Consider the following 18,412-nt stretch of genomic DNA (forward strand, 5'->3'; position numbering starts at 1 on the left):
AGGTGAGGCAGGGACGACGAGCACCTTCTGTCTATCCAGCAGATGAGGGAGAGTGCAAATCTCCGCCAGGACAAAGACTTAAGGAGGGGGGAAAAAACAGGGTACAAACCCTAGGGTACAAACAAAAAGGGTACATTAACGAAGGGTTTCTGGTCTTCTATATGATCCCAAGTTTTGCAAGCATCAGGCACAATAACAGTATTATTCCCAATGAGATGTCTAAAAATAAATTTCATTCTAAACTGTACTAAATAAGACATTCTAGACTGAATACTATTGTACAAAAGAATAGAATACTATCGTACAAAAAAATAGAATACAAATACAATCTATTTGTAAATACAGAATAGATTGAATATACTCCCATTAAGAAAGCTCTATACAAAGGTAATTTTAAAAACACATTTTCAAGCCATTCCAAAAATATAATAATGTTGTGCTCTGTTATGATACTACAGTGTTCAACTATCATATGACTACAAGGTAGACATACATGCAAACAATTATATAACAATGACACATGAACAGCTATTGTGCTCACAGAGTGATTGTTTTCAAGACCTTTCAAGCATTTACTAAATTCCTCCTAACTGCTGGGAGGTAGTAAACTAGATAATTTTTAAGATTGTATTTTAAGTTTAAAAACCTATGTGTGTTCCAAATTGATTTTTTTCTTTTTTTTTTTAATTTAGCATCACAGAAATTAGTTTTGATTTTTGCCCCCCAACCAATTCTGAGGAAAAAGTACATCCAGCTGAGATCTTGTATGACATATTTAAACCCAGTGCAAATTTTTGCATTCAAAATATAAACCCCAGAAAACAGGGATTTATGATTAAAACATTGACAGGCATTTAACTGCAGCAATACAGGTGGTTTTTGCTATACAACATATCAGTCTTATTTTTATTTTCTTTCAGATCACGTTAACAGACATCTTTAATAGTATATCTTTGGTGATACACATTATGGAAAGCTACAATAAAGTTATACATTATGGAAATTATATCTCTGAACATTTCAACATACAATATGAAACATTTCAACATACTTAAGTCACACAAAGTTTGATAGCAACTACAGTACTTTGAACACATTTTGAACATCTTTTCTAGGTTTTTTATTGTTAAATTCAGATCTGGCAAACACTACACACACACACATAATTTCACTGACATGAGCAGTCTGAGAGTTCAGAGGGACAAATGCATATGAATAACTCATGTATGTAAATGTCTGCAAGATCTGCTCCTAAAAGTAATCCTTTATGTTAAGATTACTACCAAAAATCCAGTTCTGAGACCCAGCAATTTTCTGTTCACTAACTATTCAATTTTATGAAAAGACATTATACTGAAACTTGGAATTAACAAGGGTTTAATAAAACAAGTTATGAGATACTATACTATAGATATTTACTTAATAAAGACTTACACCATATGCCCAGCACCATCTTCATACAGATGTATTGTAGTTTAATCTAATCCTAGAAAAGTATGGTTTATTACTAGTAGTTGTTTTAGTAATTAAACACTTCACAACAATTTAATATTATCTAGGACTTTATTATTTCATACAGAAAAAAAAAAACACCTAAGTCTACCCCTGTAATTTCTTCATGATCACTTTTACTTAATTTTACAAGCACCATAATTTTCTTTGATCTACAGGAAAGGAAAAGCCAAATTATCTCATGCAAAAAAATGTGATGTAAGCAGCACAACATTCAAAGTGTTAAAGAAATAAAGGATTTTTTTAAGAAATGAGAACCCATAATAATTAAAAGACACAGCAAAACAAAATAAGCTCTTTTTACTTCATAGATTGGTGGTCTGCTACAGAAAACATATGTACGTGGAATCTGCATAATCATTATTTGTACCAGTTGCAGGTATGCACTAACGCAGCTGAAGTAGTTTTTACATTAAAAGTTTGGGGGTGCTTTGTTCTGGTTTTGTTTCGGCTTTTAAGATTTAATTTCTGTGAACTAAATCCTGGCAGGTGCTGAGTGCATCCTACATTTCCAAAGAATTTAGAGCATTCAACCCTAATAAAGTGGGCTCAAGGAGCAACACTTCTACATCACAGGACTGACACAACAGAGCTATAATCATTACTGGCAATGAAGAAACACTGAACCAATGTGAAGGTGGTTTGCATAACAGCACAGATCGATGTGATTTTTCCCCAATGCTCATGCTTTTCTTAAAATACCTGTAAATGTTCATAAGGTCTCCGGGTGTACTTTATGTATGAATGACTCTTAAATGGGAAGCTTTTCATATAGTGCTAAGGGCGCAAAACAGCATATCCTTAGTGCCATCTACTGGGAATGCCTCCTCACTCTGACTTTAACATGTTGGCTATAAAAAGTGTAATGGGCAAACTGTGCACTAGGTTTGCACACGCTGAAACGTTTAGTCCACACTTCAGACAAAAAAAAAAAAATTTAAACTTGGAAGAATAGATCCACACTCCAGGTGCTAATATACAAATAGAAAAAAGAGGAAAACCACTTCATTAGCACAACTGATCCAGTGTAACAGGCACATATTTACAAAATAGTGTTTTTCAAAGAAGAGACACAAAGGTCATCTCTATTGTAAGATACTTCCTAACATTATTTCATTCATTTAAGTTATGGAGAAAAAAAATCACTTATTTCTGATCTACAACTATAACTTTATGATAAATATAAACTAAATATTGCATTGTATTATTTTGCTCCTTACAGAAAGGACAGGGATACCATTCCAAGCATAGAAATTGAAATGATACTTCCATCCTGCAAATATTTAACTGCATGGAGTTCAAAACTGTGCTTGAAAGCCCAATTTACAGCTCTTCTGGCTTTTTGCTCCCTTACACTGAGCAGGCTACAAGGCTAGAAAATCTCCTTCCTTATGGAATTTGCCACTGAATTAGAAGACAACCGAACTCCACACCATTCCAGAGTCCATGGGCACACAGCATGGCAGTATGGCTGCATGGCTGCAATTTGCACAGAACTGGGTGGTGGGAAAAGTACTAACTCAAAGTGTTAGAGAACTCGTGGTATTTTCTGTATACTCAAAAGTTAAAGTCACAGTGCATTGTGGCATTTAAGCAGATGTTGGCTCTAGATCTCGTTCCCATGTTTAATTTGATACATGCTATACCATTTACTTGCAACTCCCTCAATATACCACACACAAAAAAACAAACCAAAGGCAAAGCAAGCCTACGTTAGTTTATAAGCATCTGGGGAATTTAGATTACTCTTAAAATATGTGAGATATGTGATTGTATATTATTCCACTGTTAGCAGATGAATTTGGGTTTATTATACATAAATACATATCTATAAAAAGTAGACAGTCAGTGGAACTCAATCTATTAATGTCTGCACAGTTATGCATCAAAGGGACAGGAATAAACAGTAGTATTACAAGCTTTTTATTCCAAAATGTGACTACTGGATCATGCCAGAAAAATTACTTCACAAAATAGCTAATGTCATGCTTTCCAAACAGGTACGCAATAGCAAAACCTCCCATGGGCTATGCTTCTAGCTGATCAACTTTGAGATCGCCTTTTCAGAGCAGAAACAAAATGGCCAGAAGACTGTGTGCCCCCATCTTAAGGTAGACACCAGCAATATAAGCACACATTAAAAGGTGCATAATGAGGGCTAAGGAAATTTGCTTACCCTATATTTTTAGGATTTTAAATCTGGCTCAGCAGCAAATATAACAGGAAACGAAGGTCAGGCTGACACAATGTGGGCTATTGTCTCTCTTCCTCAATATGTGTTTGCAGCTCCTATCTAGGTTAATGGGTTTTGTGCACATGTGGGGGGAAACAGAACACAAATGCTGCAAAAATTGGACTCAGATTTACTTCAAATAAAGTGTAATCAACTTCAGAAAAAATCCATCAGCTTGAAAACTGATGTCTTATCACTGAAAAAATCTTTAAAACATCAACTCCATATGCTTAAGTCCAGCTCTGGGAAAAAGTGCTCACAGCATTTTGCACCCTTATGAACCAGTTGTGAGTGTAGTACAATCACCTGAGCTGTTTCTTTTTTGATGCTTCAAATACGGATCAGACAGGACTGTATCTTTTTTTATTTGGGTGTTAAGAAAATTCCTAGTAATGTTCAAAATTAGCTCAGTGCAGCTTTTATTTTCTCCCAGCTAACCACGTACACTGACTTTATTATGCAGACATTACAGATGCTATTGCTTTTAAACACAAAATACTCAGGTTCAGGGTTTTCATGATACAACAAACTAATTCCTCTGACAGCATATTCTTTAGTTACGTGACACTTCTCTAAATAAATAAATGGAAACACGCAATTTAATGCCCAGATGCAGCTGCACTTTTATTGTAAGGTCCAGGTTCAGCTATTAGGTCTGTGAAGGATTCGATAAGACCCCATCTCCATGAGTTTTAAGTTCTGCACACTTTTGTACATAGTTTTCAGTGCAACATACTTGATTCATAATAAAAATGTAAAAAGAAGACACATGGAGTGTTAACTATAGTATACTGCTAAAGATTTCAGAAAATATTTTTAAGTCCTATGATTTAACAGAAAACAATATGCTAATTTTCTGCATCTCTTTAAAAACGTTATAAATTGCATTTAATACATTATTTTCAGTTTCATTCCACTAGTTTTGACAAGAATGAGGAAAATAATATAAAATTTACAAGAGAATATGTTGGACAACGAAGTCAGCATTTCCAAGCATGCTAAAATACTTTGGATATGAAAACCCTCACTCAAGCCAGTGACTTTTACAAAAAAAACCAAACAAACTTCTGGTTCAAAGGAAAATTTAAACAAACCAGAGCAGCCCATAGCACATAGTTTCCTGCAGCAGAGACACCCATTCCTAAAGGGCCTTCATTACGCATGACACAACAAGCAGCACCCATTCAACCTGAGGGAAGCCCACAGGCTCGCAGGGCCACTGGCTGGCTCTTTGTCACCAAATGCAGCAGGTTGAATGCAGACATCACTGTGATATCCTCACCAACAAAACCAGAGGCAAAGAACAGGGGCAAGAGCTGAGTTGGGAAGAAAAAAAAAAAAAAAAAAGGATGAGAACAAATTAAAACATCAAAGATGTTAAGATACATTCACAGAAAAAACAATGCTTACAATTTTATGAGACCACCACACAGGAGCACAATTCTAAATGTGCTTTTCTTAGTACGTTTAGCCCATTGCTGAGACACACCCCCCCTACAATCGAAATTGATATATCAAAATATATAATACATAGTATTTAGTGAAACAACTTTCTATGCTACCAAGTGAGAGGGAGTGGGCATTTTTATAGGGAGCATTCACAATGGCTGCTTTAGATACCCAACGGAGAAGAACTCAGGGTAGCAACCTATGTGGTCTCAAGTGCAGAGGTACCAAGGGAGAAACCTCAGGACCTCAGCTTGATATCAGAAATCCTGCTTTGAACACCCAGGAATGCCAAGCAGATCAAACATGCAGGCTTTTACTATTTATGTTATTTAAAACAAAATCACACTCCACAACATTTCTGAATGGTGAATGCTGGACACCAGTCATTGCTAAAAATTGTTCTTTTGATGACTTGAGGAACGTGACATTTCATTGTAATAAACTTGCCAGATATCTAAAAACCACAACTTTTTTTTAAAGGCAGGAAATAATTCACATTGTAAACTGTCCATGAGATATATTTAACCAATCTTCCGGCCAGTTTAAATATAGCAAACAGAAAGATGGCAGTTGTGAGATTTAATGTATGAATACTCGTTGTTTCATTTGCCCTGCAATGGGAAAAAGAAAACGCAGCTCCCTTATGGCCCCGCCATTCATAGCCACAGCTCTCTTCGGAAGATGATGTGACATCGGGGACCGGAGCCAACTGCCACCAAAGTCACAGATGAAACTCTCATGGGCTCTGGTGGAAGCAGGGTTAGGCGCCCGGTGGCTAGTGAGCAGCAGGGCACAACTCCTCCTCTCCTCCCAGGTGCCCTCCTCCTTTTCTGCGCGGGGCAGCAGAGAGCTGCGGGAGGCAGGGTGCGGGAGGCAGGGTGCGGCAGCGGCCTGGGCAGCTCCCCACCCGTGGAGAAGCCGACCACGGGCTCACCCCGAGGAGCAAGCACATAGTACCCAGCCATGCGTATTACCCAACCACTCCGGAGCGTATCTGACGGAAACCCGCCTGCATTAACATGCCTGAGCTGTGACTTATCCAAACTAAACTCGCTGCAAAGCCCAAACGCCTCTGAGCTGCCGAACGGCGGCAAGGCGGGGGGAAGCCGGGCGGACAGCCCGAGAGCCATTACACGGAAATAAACATGCCGTTGTCACGAGTGACTGCAGAGACGGTTAAAAAAAACAAAGAAAGGAAAAAAAAAGAGTACCCCCCCTCCCCCGCGGACTCCCGGCTAATAAAAGCCGTGAGACCCGCGCGCGGCCAGGCCACAAGCCCGCGGTTCCCCGGCCGCGCCCCGCAGCGGCCTGCGGGCGGGCAGCGCCTGCCCCGCCGGCCCGGCCCACAGCCCGGCGGCGCTCCCCGCCCCGCCCAGCACGGCGCCGCCTGGCGGCCGCGGCCCACCGCGGGTCCCGGCCGCGGGCGGGGGTCCCGGCCGCCATGAGACCTGGGCCACGGCCCGCCCACGGCTGCCGCGGGGACGCCGCCGGGCGCGGGGCTCCGCCACAGCTCTCAGCAGCGGCACTGTCTGGGGCGCCGCTAGCCTCCCCGGACCGAGGTCGGCATGCGACTGGCAGACAGACAGACCGAGCCCTACCCAGCAAGGTCTTCGCGGACCCTGTGTCAGTGGCCTCGTACGTGTCTTCACGAAGCCCCCGGCGCAGCCAGGCGCAGGCACCCGAGGAGCAGAGCGTAGGGTGAAGGGACGCACCATGTAACCTGCCCCTCGCGCAGTCCCTCGGCCCAACAGACACCCTCATCCCTGGTCCTGGACTGACCTCCCACACCAACACCGCCTCCCTGCTCTCGCCTGTCAGGATCAAAACTCCCTCAAGTGCAAGCAGTTTAAAGGAAATGATTTTAAATTCCCGAGGATTATGAAATAGATCCTGACCTCTTGCAAATGTCAAGTATTTCAGTGCTCACCAAAATGTATTCATAAAGACTCAGAGGATATATAAGTCCTGAAAGCCCAATAAAATATAACTGAGCATTCATGAAAGAACTTTATTGCGGTTAACATATTTTATTCTTTTATTGCTGACGTTTTGATCACTATTTTTATTTACTCTGTACATTACAGCAATGCCCAGTAGTTTCAAGTAGGAGTAGACCTCCTGGTGCTAGGTACTGTATGCACACAAACAAAACCCCTGCTGTGGGCAGCTTACAGACTACTGTAAGAACTAGTTGTAAAGAATCAGTAAAGAGAAGAGTAAAGTCAAACTCACTGCAATTAACACTTTTGCTTTGGAGGTGCTTCACCCCTGTCTGCCAATTCCATGGGTACAGAGAACAGACTGATGGAGAATAACAGTAATGTTCTTGGGACAGGTTAAGATCTTTGCTCTTTCTGCAGCAGATGCGAGCTTGGCCACAGCTCAGGTACAGGTTCAGGAACAGAGTCTGCGTCTCAGATTTATTAAACAGGAACAGCCAGAGCACAAGAAACATGGGAAGAAAACACCATCCTGGAAATTGCAGGTGGTTTAAACTCCTGTGCTGTGCACAGCCGGACCTTTCCAGGTTAAGTGAAGACCCCATGCTGGTGCTGAAGGCACCTACCTCAGCCCCGAGGGAAGCCAGCTGTGCCAGCACAGCACCCCACGTGCTAACACAACTGTTGTATGCCTCAGCCGTGGTGAGTACTTCAGCACTGTACTCCCACCACACAGACTTGTCACCCCCCATATCTTTAATACAGCACTGCAATGTGCCACTTTTGTGGCGGGACAGATGCTCCACGAAGAAGAGGTCAGAACGAAACTCACAATCCAGGGAAAGGAATGATGCTTTAATATGTCACTTGGTTTTGTTGTTTGGTGGGTTGGTTATTTTTTTTAAGCAGGTGCCGCTTGCTGCACTGCCTGCAACACCCAGAACACCACTGGCTCCTCCCCACTTGTCTCGCCTTGTCACTAGACCTCTTCGAGCCCCTTCACTTAAACCTAGCACAACATGGGCCAGAGTGGATCTTTCCCCTGTCTGGCTCTCTTAAGATAAACACTATGCTCAGAGATAGCTTGTAAATCTTATAGATCATACAAATATAGCAGTAACTATGTCATCAGGAGGGCTGCAGAAGCCTTTTGCTAGGATGATACACATTGTAACTCCAGGAAAGCCTTCCTTTTAGGACTTTGACACCCTAATGTTGACATATGTTAAAGTACACCAAGCTTTCAAAAGCTTCTATATCGTCTATTGCAAACATTCAGAAATCACAAGTTTGGCCCCAAAATAAACATGATTGGTTAAGAAGTAACATAGGGGGTCTGTCAAATTTGTCCTTTGGAAACTGAGAACTTTGTATGTACTCAGGTTATGTTTTCTCAACCTCTGTCTGCAGCTGGAGAAATTTCTTTGGGGGATGGACAACTTGAGAGATTGAAATCTCGTATTACCACATTTTGCTTTCAAGAGCTGCAAAGGAAACATCAATGGTCTTGGGAGCTGATAACACTACTGGTTTAAGTTTTTCCATATTCGGTGTTTTTCCTTACAACTCAGGTCCATAATTCCTAAAATTACCTGAGAATCCCAGCTCTCAAGACAAATTGTGAAGTTTTAGCCCTTTACAAGTAAATTTTAAAGTAACCCAAGTTCTTAAGGGAACAATAATTTCTTTTCTTGCCCCAATAATGAGACCTTAATAGTGAGGCTTCTACTTTTTTTCCAATTTCCCTCCCCCCACCGTCTCTGGCCCCATTTGGAAGGCAGGAAACAATTAGAGATAGGTACATGCTAGCCAGAGAGCCACGCTCTTGTCAGGAATTTCTATGCCACTGGAAAAAGCAAAGAGTAAAAATATTGCCACACTGGAGAAATCCAAACAACCTGAAGTTAGAAGACAGCAAAAGCCTGTGAGTCTGCTATACTTGTGTGACATTAACAGCTTAAATTTAATCAATATTTTCTTTGTTAAGTTTCTCCAGTTCAGCAGTAAGTTCAAACAGTTGTTTGGCAAAGGGTTTATTTATTTATTTTGACATAAATCAAACCATAACCAAATTTTCACTGATAAAGCCTAGTGGAATATTTAATACATACATTTATTCCAGCCTTAGCATCTGAAATTTTTTTTATGTGGCTTTTGTTCACCTAATGCTGCTGCCAGTTAGACTCAGCAGACAGAAAGAGCAACCACCAGGCATTGCAAGAACAAAAAGTGCAGCCTAGAGAGAACAACATGAGCAACTATTTCAGGGTATCATGGGTTTCTGTGTCTAAACAGTTATTGACTCGCTAGTTATTCTCCCTTAACACTAATTCTGCTAAGGCCAAAGCCCTTAGTCTCTCCTGCTCCCTGCATTGCACTTGGTAGTTTTTAGGGACTTTACTGTTTGCAGTAAACATCTTTGGTTTGTCATCGTGTGTGCTAAGGTGGACGTAAAGGCAATGTTTAACAGCTTATAAGGAGATGTTTAATCGTGTCTGACCCAATAACCATCACCAGGCTGCCAGCTGTGGCAGGAGACTGGAGCACAGAAAAACTTTTCAGCAGGGGAATGAGGACTGCCAGTTATTTATCAGAGAAAAGGGAAGAGTTCCAGCTCCCTCTTCCAATCCAGAAGATCTCTGATCCTGAAACTATCACCCTTTGCAGTGCACTAGGTATTCTCCTCACGCACATTCACCTCACAAAGTATTCACCTCGCTACCTGGGCTAACCATCCCTTCTGTCCTGGCCTCCCAACAGCTGGCCAGAACAATGAGGAGGCAGCCTTCAGCCCTCAAAAACCACACATCTGTGAATATGCCTTTGTGTTTTACATTTTTACACAACTGCATACTTTAATGCATTGTACTGTATTCGAAACATTCAGCATGAAATTGTAAAGGTAATTGACACAACCTTTGGAAATTCACCTTTAAAGAGAGATTTTAGGCTCTGGATTTTCATGTGCTTATACATCCATTGATAATGCAAACCAGGTGTCTCCACAAGTTTGTGATTTGCTGTTAAAATATCTTGGAAAAGCTCGGTGTCTGATGAGAGTAAAATACTTTAATCATTAACAGCTAACAACATGCAGCAAAACATCATAATTATAAGCTTCTTAAAGGCTTACTCAAGAGGCATAAAGCATTCTAAATGCAACTAGTTGTCTTAGCCTTCCAGGTCTATGAAAGTATAGTAGCATTTAACTGGTATGCTTGCCTGCATATACTTCCCCACCCCCTACAATACTAGCTTCTCAGTTACAGCCACAGAAATCAGAAGTATTAAGACCTGAATTCCCACTTCACTTTTAATACTCTCAACTAAAGCATGCTCTCCATAGCTGTTTGTGCTGGAATGTGCAAGCTGAATGGCAATCCAGTCTACTTTTAGGAAGTTTACATTGTGCCCTGATAAAAGAGGTAATTACTGCCATACCTTATAATATTTGAGTGGAAAACCAGGAACCGTCAAGCTTTAAACTTGAATTTAGTACTACCATTAGAAAGGGGCTTAAACAGTAGAGTTCAAAACTTTTTGCTTTCTTGAATTTTACCTATTCTCTTATGCTAGATTTTGTTCTTAAACCCTTCCCCTAGCAACTGAGTGTATTTATCATAGAAACTCAAACTAAAGATACACACCTTTCTGCAATACAGAATGCACATTCTAACATATAAAGAGATTTTCAAATATCAGTTTGCCTAACATATACTATTGGATACTCTCAGATTCGGCTACAGACCTTTTAATGGTCCTTGCTTACAGGAGTTCTCATTTTCAGAGGAAACAGAAAAGTGCTTAACTGAGGAGTATATTCAATGTTTCCTAACACAAAGTATAGCGGCTGCCTCTGCACCTGCAGAGCAAGCAGGGCTGGAGGTGGGAGCACGCTGCCTGGGCACACCAGGTATGGTACACGCCATGGCTGCTCAAGCTGGAGGGGCACAGGAGGCTCCCCCTGTCCCCAGCTTCCTCATGGTGCCCACAGGCCAGCCCTCTTTCTCCTGTGAAATGGGGTAAAACAGCCCAGTCTATTAATGTTACTGATGTACCCTTTTCACATTCTAGCTGGGAAGCTTCAGTAGCAGCACCTTTTATATTCATCATGTTAACAGCTGGAGCCAGGGAGGAAGAAGAAAAGTCTAAAGGTTGAGATCAGACAAAGAAATAAAGCAGGAAAAGACGATGAGGATCAGACAGCATGGAAGCACTGCTCTCCCTATAGCAGGAATGTATACTCCCACCTGCTCATCTGGAGTCCCACTTTGTGATACACAGTGACAAGCAAAGCCTTAGGGACTAACCACCCTTCATATTCCATCCTGAGGCTGCATACAAGTTTCCCACTGAAGTGAATCAGAGACCTTTTCAGGAGCACAGCTCTGAAGTGCTCTTTAGTCCAAGCTCTACTACCCAGACTCTGCTCCTCCATCTAAGAGAGATGACATTCCCACAATAGATTTTAGATTATCGTGCAGGCTAAAGTGATTATCTTTCCAATAAAATAACCACTAAAATCTTGGAAAATAAATCAGATTCTGAAACCTTTGCACACAATTCAAGATAGTTTCACTGATTTCAATTGTTGAGAAAAAAAATATGTTAAGTAAGGAGGTAGGACTCCATATGTCTATGAGTTTGCATTTGTATTAGAATGGTTATGCGGAATAAAAAAATGATTTGTACTTATAAAAGAAAAACACTACATCTGCACAGAGAACAAAGAGCTATATTTAATTTTCATTTAATTACTGAATTGAGTTAATATTCTCTCCAGCATCAGCCAAAGATGGGAAGCTCACAAATCCCTTACAGGAATACCCCTTTTTGTATGCTGAACTGGCCACTGCATTGCTCCCCTCTCCACCTAGTGGAAAACTAGTTCGGCAACAAAGAAGCTGGTGTGCTGATGTAACTAAAGCCCAGAGGTGTGTCCAGGGGCCAAGTTAAAAAGGCCTGAGACCCGAGAGGATAATCAAAACAAAGGGTTTTTTGAAGGTTGTACCCTCCTGAAACTCGAGAAGGGGAAAAGCACATTAATGCCTCTCTGTTCTGCAACTTGCTCCCATGGAGGAGAGAACGGTGAGGCTGAATTCTCCTTATTTTACTACTTAACATTTGCACACAACAAGGCAGAGGTTCTGGTCCCCTCTGAATAGCCAAAGGACATGGCCTCGTACAGTGGGGATGAAGAGGACATCCGTGCTACACTGAGTACAAGGGGAGGAGGGAGTTAATTCATTTTCCTTTAAGTGATACTAAAGTTCAGAGAGTTTTTGCTCAAGCGACTCTGGCTTGGTCTTTAGGGAGGAGTGTAAAATGGAAGATTTCATTAGTGTAGAGACAAGACACTGCAGGCCTCGTGGGCAATGGATGAAATGTGAACAGAAAAGTGGAATTGCAAAGAGACAAGAAAAAGTGGAGAGACCCCAAGGTAAGGAAGAGACTAGACAAGTAAGGAGTCCCAAAGCCTGGGATGAAAGAGGATCCTTGGCTAAGGGCAGAAACTAGTGAGTCTCTGAGCCTTCCACAGCGCTCACACATCCGTCATTTGCGGATTGTTTCCCAATAGTTCCGTCTGGCAATAATTCCCAAAAGAGAGTAAATACAGGTCAATTGGGATTTTCCCCCTGTCCATTCCTGCTCCTCCCAGATCTCATGCACTAAAATAGCACTGAGCTGCACTTTCATTTTCCCTGACTTGGTAGCCTGCCAACATACAGCACATTCCTTCTACAGCAGTGAGTTTTTAACTACAACGGTCATAAACTATTTTTAAATGGGTCTTTTCTGAGAATCACAATCCTTTCAACATCTCGAAAAATATCTAATCTTTTCCATTCCAGGCAGTCCTCTCCAGCACAGTTGCAAAGATTTAATTGCTTCTGGTGCTCGGATGATGAGATACAAGTGTTCTGGAAATAACCTTTTAATTTAATAATTCCTACTGGCAAGCCCGAAAGCTTTTTGCATTGCTTGCCAATAAAGAATTCATTTTCAGTACTAGAAGAAAAAAAAAAATGTTTACAAAACTTCTGGGTTACTTTTGTGGATAGAGCTATCAAAGAAGAACCTTAGCACTGAAGACATGATACCTGTTTTTACTATCAGGTCAACTGGAGTAGGTATGCTCTCCCTCTCCACCAATATTTGCCTTGTCAAGCCTACCAACACAGAGAGAATAGAAAGCCTGTTAGCTCTGCTATTTTTAATTTGAGACAAATCCCATGCATCATTTACCAGCAGGTGAAATACAACTTTCTTTTTTAGCAGTGAACAGAAGACCTCCAACAGGAATTTCTATTCTGCTTTTCTGAAACAACTTCGTACTAGTTTTTACTTCTCAAAGAAAAAAATTACCAATTTTGAAGATTAAACAAATAATTTAAAATTGTGTTACACAGTGTTCCTTAACTCAGTGGACTTCTTCCTCAGTTTACAAGGCTTATTCGCCTGGGTAACAATACACAATAGATATGTGATATGAGCCATTTCTCTTTGGTAGAATATCTCATAAAAATTAAGCAAAGAGAAAGCTGAGAACTGGTATGACTTAACAGGATCTTCCAACCTTAAACATAAAAAGTCTCTTGAAAAAAGCATTGTCTCACTTGTTCCTAAAGTGAGATGAGTGAAAACCAGCTCTGCAGTAGTTTCCTGAGCGTGCACTCCTATTCCACGCAGCACAGATGGGCTGCGGTGCAGGAGGTGTGAAGGAAGCTGCCACTTCTGCTGCACAGAGAAGCTGAATTCTGAAATATCACAGATGAGTTACATTTGATCACTCTGTTTTATGAGGCATTGTAAGGAAATATTGAAACAACACTTAACTAGTCCACTGAAGGAGACAATGTCCATGAACACATCAGAGCTAAAAACAGTTGTCATTTGAGCTGTGGTTTTGGCCTCTGATTTAATAAACTCTCAGAGTAAAATCTGTATCAGGGAATAAAAAAACCCAAAGAAACAGCACTCCCTGCCACAGCAGCAGTCTAAAGCATCCTCAGTGCAGGATGCTATGCCAAGGGTTTATTACAGTGTATATAGGAAATTACTAACAAGTAATCAGTAAATCTATGGCCAGCTGATTTTCAAGATATTTACAACTCTTTTAATGGAAACAGTGGTTGGTGCTAATATCTATCTACATGTGTAGGCACATAATGTGGCCATACACGCCACGCATCCTACTAGAAAAATAAATTTCTAGTGCAAAAGACACACATAAATCCATACCCCACCCAGACATCAGCCTGTGTTATTTCATTCAGCATTCAATTCTTCAGCACAAACTATTTGAAAGCTGAATTATTTCCCTGTATTACTATAATTTACTACATAAGTAAATACAATTTTTAGATGACTGTGAACCAGACCTAAGTATTGTCTCATACTTTGTAAAAAAGCTTATAAACATGAGGCTTATAAAATTTAATTATGATCTCTCCATTAGCTAGCATAACTGCATTTCAGACCAATTCAGGTTGGTTGTTTCTTTTTTATTTTATCATCCCAACTAATAGAAAAGCATTTCGAGCTAAAGACATCATAGCTGCCAATCTCTCCCCAACAGTCTCCCTTACATGGAAATTTTCTACGTGGCTTTCTCCAAAAACCAATACCACTCATGACCACAGAGAGGAGCCATCTCCCTTTCATAAAATTAGATATTATAGAGTCTCATGAATTATCCTTCAAATAACATCTTCAGCACACATAAATCTATGCATATGTCAACAGAGTAAAAGCACTCTTTAAAAATATACCTTTGATCACACAGACTGTGCCATGACGCTATGCAGAGCAGCCTTATAAATATACAAGAAAACGTTAACCTTTTATCCAAAAATAGCTTAAAAAAATATAGCATGAAGAAATTCTAATACTGCACAAAAAATTTAAGAGAATGGCTCACGCTGTATTAGTAAACTTAGCCACCCTAAAACCAAAGAACATTATGCAATTGAAAAAAAAAAATTAAAATCTAATCCATACCAAAATAAAATTCCATCTAGTAAAACAGAAACTCATAAGTCTTCGCTAGTCAGAGATGTACTTTTATGAATAGCAGTGAGAAGACACTACAGCAAGGAAATTGTATTTATCATTATACTTTAAATCTTCTTTGAACTTACAGTACAATCAGATAAGACTGAATGTCAATGACTGAAAAGTCAGAGAGCAAAGAAAACAATTTCTGTCCAAACAGCAATAAATTTGATTCAAATATAAAATTATTTGATTTTAAACCACTGCTCAATGTGGATTAATTTCACAAATACTTTTATTTAAATTTCTGTAACACCATTTTCTCAAAACAAATCTTCACTTTGTTAGGTTATCATTAGTTGATTAGCAAAAAATATGTAACTTTACACAAAATTTTCTGCCAGTATATAATAACTGGAATTATATGTACATCTACCTGTATTTAGGTAATTCCAGGGATAAACACATTTATTCAGGACTCTCTTCCCTTCTTACAAAATAAAATGTCCAAAAGCAAACTTTTTTCCATGAAAAACATTACTTGGAATCTGTATGAGGTGAATTCTTTTTTTCATTCCAGTGCAGTTTAAAAATGAACAAATGTGGCATTTTATTTTTTTAATTAGCTAAATATATTTACACTGGAAGCGTGGCACAAGCATCTGTACCTCTAGGCATCTTAAAGCTGTTTTTCAATTTGTGAACAAAAGAAGTATTCATTCTGGCTAAATGTATTACTTTAAAACCTGCTTCTATTATTTCCCTTTCTCTTGAATTATCTCTCAAGTGCCCAGAATACAAAGGTGTCTCTTCCACCTCTTTTAATTGACTAAAAATACTTATTAAACCTTATTTTTTTTTTCCAATCCACACTTCCCAGCCCTAATTGCATTCAAAAGATGAAAATATTCATCCTATTCCCACCAGCTGGACTTGGAGCCAAGAGTAACCATGCAAAACCTTTCCACACAGTGAGAAGTACTTACCTTTAGAAAAAAACGTAAATACTTTCTCCAACTCTGTTACAGTGAGCATACGACAGGGCTAATACTGGAGTTATCTCCAGGGTCAGCTCATGCAGCCTCAGCCATGAGCCACCTGCAGGGGTGATGCAGCCTGCCTGCTGATGCCAGGGCTGGCAGCAGTCCCGCACAGAGCCCCCCCCAGACACACAGGCCCTGCACTCCTGCGCCGAGCCCCCCCAGACACACACGCCAGGGCTGGCAGCAGCTCCGCAGTCCCACACAGAGCCCCCCAAGACACACACCAGGGCTGGCAGCAGCCCCACAGTCCCGCACAGAGCCCCCTAAGACACACGCCAGGGCTGGCAGCAGCCCCACAGTCCCGCACAGAGCCCCCCAAGACACACGCCAGGGCTGGCAGCAGCCCCGCAGTCCCGCACAGAGCCCCCCAAGACACACGCCAGGGCTGGCAGCAGCCCCGCAGTCCCGCACAGAGCCCCCCAAGACACACGCCAGGGCTGGCAGCAGCCCCGCAGTCCCGCACAGAGCCCCCCAAGACACACGCCAGGGCTGGCAGCAGCCCCGCAGTCCCGCACAGAGCCCCCCAAGACACACGCCAGGGCTGGCAGCAGCCCCGCAGTCCCGCACAGAGCCCCCCAAGACACACGCCAGGGCTGGCAGCAGCCCCGCAGTCCCGCACAGAGCCCCCCAAGACACACGCCAGGGCTGGCAGCAGCCCCGCAGTCCCGCACAGAGCCCCCCAAGACACACGCCAGGGCTGGCAGCAGCCCCGCAGTCCCGCACAGAGCCCCCCAAGACACACGCCAGGGCTGGCAGCAGCCCCGCAGTCCCGCACAGAGCCCCCCAAGACACACGCCAGGGCTGGCAGCAGCCCCGCAGTCCCGCACAGAGTCCCCCCAGACACACAGGCCCTGCACTCCTGCGCCGAGCCCCCCCAGACACACACGCCAGGACTGTCAGCAGCCCCACAGTCTTGCGCAGAGCCCCCCAGATGCACAGGCCCTGCAGTCCTGTACAGAGCCCCCCAAACACCCAGGCCAGGGCTGCCCATGCCCGCGGCGCTGGCTCACAAGGTTGGCACATGGCTTGGATCAGCTCGTCCCGTTTGGAGGGTCACAGGGGGAAACAATGCAGCCACCAAAAGTTCGTTTTACTCTTCCCTCAGCCTTTTGCTAGTTTCAAGGCTTTGTAGTTCAGCTTCCCGTCTGGATCAATATTTTAAGATAAATTTGGATGTTTTCTTTGCATAATCTGTTCTTAAAAGCGAGATCTGTTCCACTTCCTGCAGCAGCGCAGCACCCGCAGGCAGCCCCCTCCCGCCAAAGCCTGCTGTCAGAAACCTTATTAAGCCTTGCCCCAAAATGCAGTTTGTTTCTGTCCTACTTGGACTCACACTCCAAAAAAGGAAATCTAACACTTAAAACATCGGGAGTGCCTCTTGGTCCTTTACATTTCACCCCACTCTGACACATTAGAAATTCCTTGGCAACTGAGCCATGCCCCCACAGCATCCTCAGTCCCCCTCAGGACCCTTCTCCTCCCCCCAGTTTACTTCAGCACATCTCAGTGCTGAGCATGCGAGCCTTCAGCACACCTTATCAAAATAAAACAACAAAGGATGTACCCACCCTATGTCTACTTTTTTACTTTCTACTTACTGTTTACTGTTTAGAATTCTGATATATTTGTTCAGTGTGTTATTTTCATAGCACTGGTATGAATGTGCAGAAAGACTCATTCTCTTACATTTATATGTGTACTTAAATAGATCTTCACAGAAAGAATTTATCTAGATGTTTGGAAATGTTATGTAGTTGCTAGGCAAAACAAATAAGAGAATTAATAAACCATAAGCTATAATCAGTTAAGTCCATCAGCAAATTTCTCTGTAACACAATACAAAGAAAGCAATGCACGTAACAGATTATCAGGTTGGAAATCAGTTGACTGCCCAGATGACATTCCATAGCAGTATATTTCAAGGATTTTTTTTAAGAAACAACAGAGGTAATCATCTGAAGTAGCTGCAGTGACTAATTTCAAAGTGCTGAAATCTGTTGCACACACCTTCCTCTGCACACAGACATGGAGCATGACAGCCACCTGAATTTGTAATGAACTATCTTGCCAATTAAGTTGCTGAAGCTGCATTTTTTTTTGAGCACACACACTTTATCAACATCTATCAAGCCTTCCTTCTCATGAACTCACTTCAGGTGCTTTAGCTGGATAAACATGTGGCTGACCACCAGAAATTAGGCACAGTAATGCTGAATCATTATATTCCTGGATGATAGAGC

The 18,412-nt window shown here is 41.7% G+C and overlaps 1 protein-coding gene across 3 annotated transcripts in view; it reads right to left on the reverse strand.

Moving 5' to 3' along the window:
- The window catches only part of MSRB3 (methionine sulfoxide reductase B3), an 87,186-nt gene that overhangs the window by 61,541 nt on the left and 7,233 nt on the right, over positions 1-18,412 (reverse strand). For 2 of the 3 annotated variants that reach the window (XM_074902932.1, XM_074902931.1), the window contains exon 2: positions 4,935-5,061. The exons of the other annotated variant lie outside the window; for it this stretch is intronic. In XM_074902932.1, the coding sequence (XP_074759033.1) occupies positions 4,935-5,010 (76 nt within the window). In that variant the 5' untranslated portion in view covers positions 5,011-5,061. The remainder of the gene's footprint in view (positions 1-4,934; positions 5,062-18,412) is intronic. 3 annotated transcript variants of the gene reach the window in all.

Source organism: Athene noctua, chromosome 3, assembly GCF_965140245.1.
Source record: "Athene noctua chromosome 3, bAthNoc1.hap1.1, whole genome shotgun sequence".
Classification (NCBI taxonomy): domain Eukaryota; kingdom Metazoa; phylum Chordata; class Aves; order Strigiformes; family Strigidae; genus Athene; species Athene noctua.